This window comes from Manacus vitellinus, unplaced genomic scaffold (assembly GCF_001715985.3).
Source record: "Manacus vitellinus isolate BGI_N305 unplaced genomic scaffold, ASM171598v3 scaffold_5_pilon, whole genome shotgun sequence".
NCBI classification, from domain to species: domain Eukaryota; kingdom Metazoa; phylum Chordata; class Aves; order Passeriformes; family Pipridae; genus Manacus; species Manacus vitellinus.
The window spans coordinates 35,236,285-35,240,400 of NW_021940682.1; the positions used below are offsets into that span (position 1 = coordinate 35,236,285).

At 39.0% G+C, this 4,116-nt stretch overlaps 1 protein-coding gene across 1 annotated transcript; it reads right to left on the minus strand.

Moving 5' to 3' along the window:
- Positions 1 to 2,701: 2,701 nt before the first annotated feature.
- LOC103760078 (myeloid leukemia factor 1) lies at positions 2,702 to 3,604 on the minus strand. Its single transcript, XM_018080268.2, is given in 2 exon segments — positions 2,702 to 2,944; positions 2,947 to 3,604. Coding segments are annotated over 2 exon segments (822 nt in total). The 3' UTR covers positions 2,702 to 2,780.
- Positions 3,605 to 4,116: the final 512 nt, after the last annotated feature.

Here is a 4,116-nt window from a genome sequence, read left to right on the forward strand (position 1 = left end):
GTTCTGCACTTCAGACATTTTCTTTTACTCTCACCTTTCTCTATTCCAGATGCCAATTTCTTGTGCTCTCAATTTGATCCATTCCTCTTTAAACAGGGAAATTCCCTCTTGCAAGGCAGCACTGGCCAACGTGGCCAACAGTACTTCATTATTATTTGCTTCTGCGAGCTCCTGAAGCTGGACTAAGCTTGGTTTCTACCACTCAGACCAGAAGAAAGTCCAGTCTCTTCTGAATTTAAAGGAAAGGCAGTTAAAAACCAAATAAAAACTTTACAATAAAGTTAGCTTCTCTGTGCTAACAGAGTGACTGAGAAAGCATATGAAATGCATGGGAGAAGTGTCAACAGCATACAATTTCTACCACAAAAACCTCAATGTGTTGTCATTGGAGTTTTCATGATGACTAGTTTCTGATGACTAGTATATCCCAGGGAGCTATCCAGTTTAGTCTAATTTACACTGAAAAATGAATAATATGAAAGAATAGATATAGAATAAAAATAAGTGCAAATACCTCATCTCTGTAAATAACATAAATTCTCCAGTATAAGGTGGAAGCAAAGAAGAACATCCCAAATTTTTGTCATTCCATATGGTGTCTTTAGTTATTTATAGAAGAAGCATTCTATCAGACATCTGCTCCTATTATCCTCCAGATATTAATTTTTTCCATCTTTTTTTCTCTGTATTTCAGAAAACTGAAATATAAATTATTTAATTTAGCATTGCTTGCATAGTCAAAGTCATTGACTGTGGATCGTTATGAATATGATAGCTGTATCCACTCACATACTAAATGGTGAGGAATACTGCTGATCATGTGTGCAGAGTGCTTTGCCGTGATGAGTTTAAATTGGGAATATATTTTGATGAGATGATTGAACCTATTTGTAAGATACAATTTAAGAAATGAAAACACTTGATTGCAAGACAGGGAAAGGAAGAGAGAATTCAGAATTAAACAGAAGAGACCATCATCTGTAACAATTAAACTTTTCATAGTAAATAGTAGTCAGTAAAGAAATTAAAGCAATAATTAATATATCATCATCATTACACTGACTAATTTATCAATATGAACATTAAATATTTATACACATTTGTATTTGTGTACATTAACAATTTAATTATTCTCTTACTTCAGTCTCTATGAAAAACTGCTGATATATATCCATAGTAATAAGGGATGCACTGTTATATACTGAGTACATTACCCTCCAACAAAATGCTGAGCAAGGAGCTCTTTCTACCCCATGAACTTTATACTATCATCAAGATTTTGTTGGTCTCGTATTTCAGTCCCGTGGTCCTTGAAACTTTGAATATCTATGAATACAATATTGAAATTCCTTATGATTACCACACAGGTATTACCCCTGAAATTTGACATTCTTTTGATTTCACAATAACTTTTCATCAACTAGATAAAACCATATTCATACAAGATTCAGGTTTGATACATAAATAAATGATTACACCTCTTTTTGGAATTTTCTTTGCAAAAGATTTTTAAGACTTCGTTTTTTACCTCATTTTATTTTTTTTTAACCTTGTCTTTTCATTGTTATTTAGGACAGTGAAATTTTGAGTTTCTTTTTAGGGATAAAAATATTGTTATTTCACTTCCACCACAGTGTTACTCATATTGCTTTGAAACAAAAGTCAAGTAAACATTTAAGAGACCAGAGAAAGAAGTACCCTCAGACGAATATATTTCTGCCTTCATTCTTTTCAGTAACAGGAAGTACTATTTTCAAAAGCTGATATGATAAAATTTGTAATTCAAAAAATCCTTTTATTATCAAATATTAACAGATTTTTAAGACTGTGGTGTGTTGACCGTGGCTGAATGCTACATGCCCACCAAGCCATTCTATCACTTCCCTCCTCCACAGGATGGGGGCCAGGGGGAGAAAAAATAAGGTGGGAAAAAACCCTTGCAGATCAAGATAAAGGTAGCTTACTAAAGCAAAAATGAGGGTCGTGTGCATACGAGCAAAGGAAAAAAATCAAAAGATTTATTTTATACTTCCCATCAGCAAGCGATGTTGCCACCTGTTTGGAAGCTGGGCTTTGGCACAAGTAGTTGTTGCTACAGAAGGTAAATGTAAATAATGGTCTCCCCCCATTCTCCCCTTGCCATTTTCTTCCTTTCTCTTAGTTTTTATACCTGAGAAGGCATCATACGGTATGGAATATCCCTTTGGTCAGTTTGGGTCAGCTGTCTTGGTTATGTCTGCTCCCAGGATTTGGACCAGCCCCATCCTACTTGTGAGGGGGGAATATTGGAGAGACAGAGCTGATACTGTGCCAGCACTGCTCAGCTGTAGTCAGAGCGCTGGTGTGTTATCTGTGGGAGTGCACAGCTGGTCTGTTGGCTCTAATGTATTTGAATTCCTATTAAGTATCACCTAAAAATTATTTCAGCCACACAAACTGAAGAGAATTTATTTTCTGTGCAACTTATAGAGTGGGGAAAAGTAGCTGCGCTGCCAGGCTTGATAAAGTGTGAGACCGGTGCAGTTGTAGCTGAAAAACTTTGCAAATCAATTCTTTTTTAAATAGAATTGGTGATAATCCATAAAGTGCTTTCAGGCAGAAAGTGGTTGGGGTTTTAGTTCACTGAAAGGAGAGGGTTTAACTGAGCAGCTGAAGGTTGAGGAACATTCAGGAGGAACAAAGGCACAACACAGAGATTGGTCACGTATCCTGTGCATTTGTATGGACATGAGCACCATTATCTGCTCTGGAGAAACTCCATCTCAGGGGAATGGGGCCACTTATTTCCTGCTGCTTTTGTTGAGGGGGACATGTGTTCTTTTCACACTGAGAGACTCCAAGGAATCTTTGGGCACTCTGGAATCTCCAGTTCCAAGTAGCTTCTCTCTTCTTGATCCATTCTCCTTGTAATTGATACTTCTGTATTTTGGAGCTTCTAAAGAGCTTCTAGTTCTGGCTTGAACTTCAAGACCTCCTTCTGCTACTCCTCATCAAAGCTCTGGGCCTCATTTTCATCCAGGTTGATGAATTCTTGGTCCATCTCCTCATCCCCAGTCTTGCAGTTCTTGGAGTTTTTGATAACATGAGCCCAATCCTGGATGTGATGGCCAACGGCCATTTGTTCCAGGCCACCTTCAGAGTCCTTAAGTGCTTTTCTTGTCTCCTTAACACCTCCCAGGACTGTGTGAATCTGGGCCAAGGCTTGGAAAACCTTTGGAGGTTCATCCTCCACTTTGGAGTAAGTCATCATGGAGGAGGAGCTGAACGTGTGTCCATCGGGGTACGTGGACAGGTCATCAAATTTCCTGTGCATTTCCAGCATACTGTTCCTCATGTTTGACATCATCCTGTTCATGGCAGAAAATGGATCCCCAAAATCTGCATCTCTGTGGTTCCCCCGAGGAGCCAGCCGGGAGTCTGGGCGTGCTCTCTGTTGCAGCGCTCTGTCTGCTCTGTCCCTGCCCTCCGGCAGGCTCAGCAACGGCTCCCTCCCGAAGAGCTCTGAGAAGCTCCTCATCATCTGCCTCATGGGTTTGTGGTGGGCAGCAAAGGGATTGCTGAAGAAGGGATCCTCCTCAAAGCACCTGTCAAGCCCCCTGAACATGGCGACGGGGGACTCATTCAAGACTACATTAAGTGTAGCCTTAAAAAGCACTGTTAATATGATAAAATAGCATTAATAAGTTGAGAGTAATGTTTGTTTGGCCAGAAAGCCTTTACATCATATTTAATTTTCCTGCAGTTTCCCCAGATTATTTAATTTTAATGAAATAATGTGTTTAATAATGTTGAAAAATAATCACCAGCACTTTTGTTGAGCTCTGACAAAGGGAAGGACAATTACTTGTTTCTTGAAGTGGTCTCTTCCTGTTCTTAGAGGAAATATTAGTGACAATAAGTTCATGTGATCAATTATTAGTGGCATTAATTGGGGTTATTCAACAGTGAAGGCAAGGGGGGGGTCAAGGGATACTTTGACACCCTTAGAGCACAATCCAGGAGCTCATTTTCCATCCACTGAAGACAACATGGCTTTTGCAATTAATTTAATAGACAATATAAGGCTGTGGATGCATTTTCCAGGTATGTCACTCAAATTTCCTGGTGATTAACAGC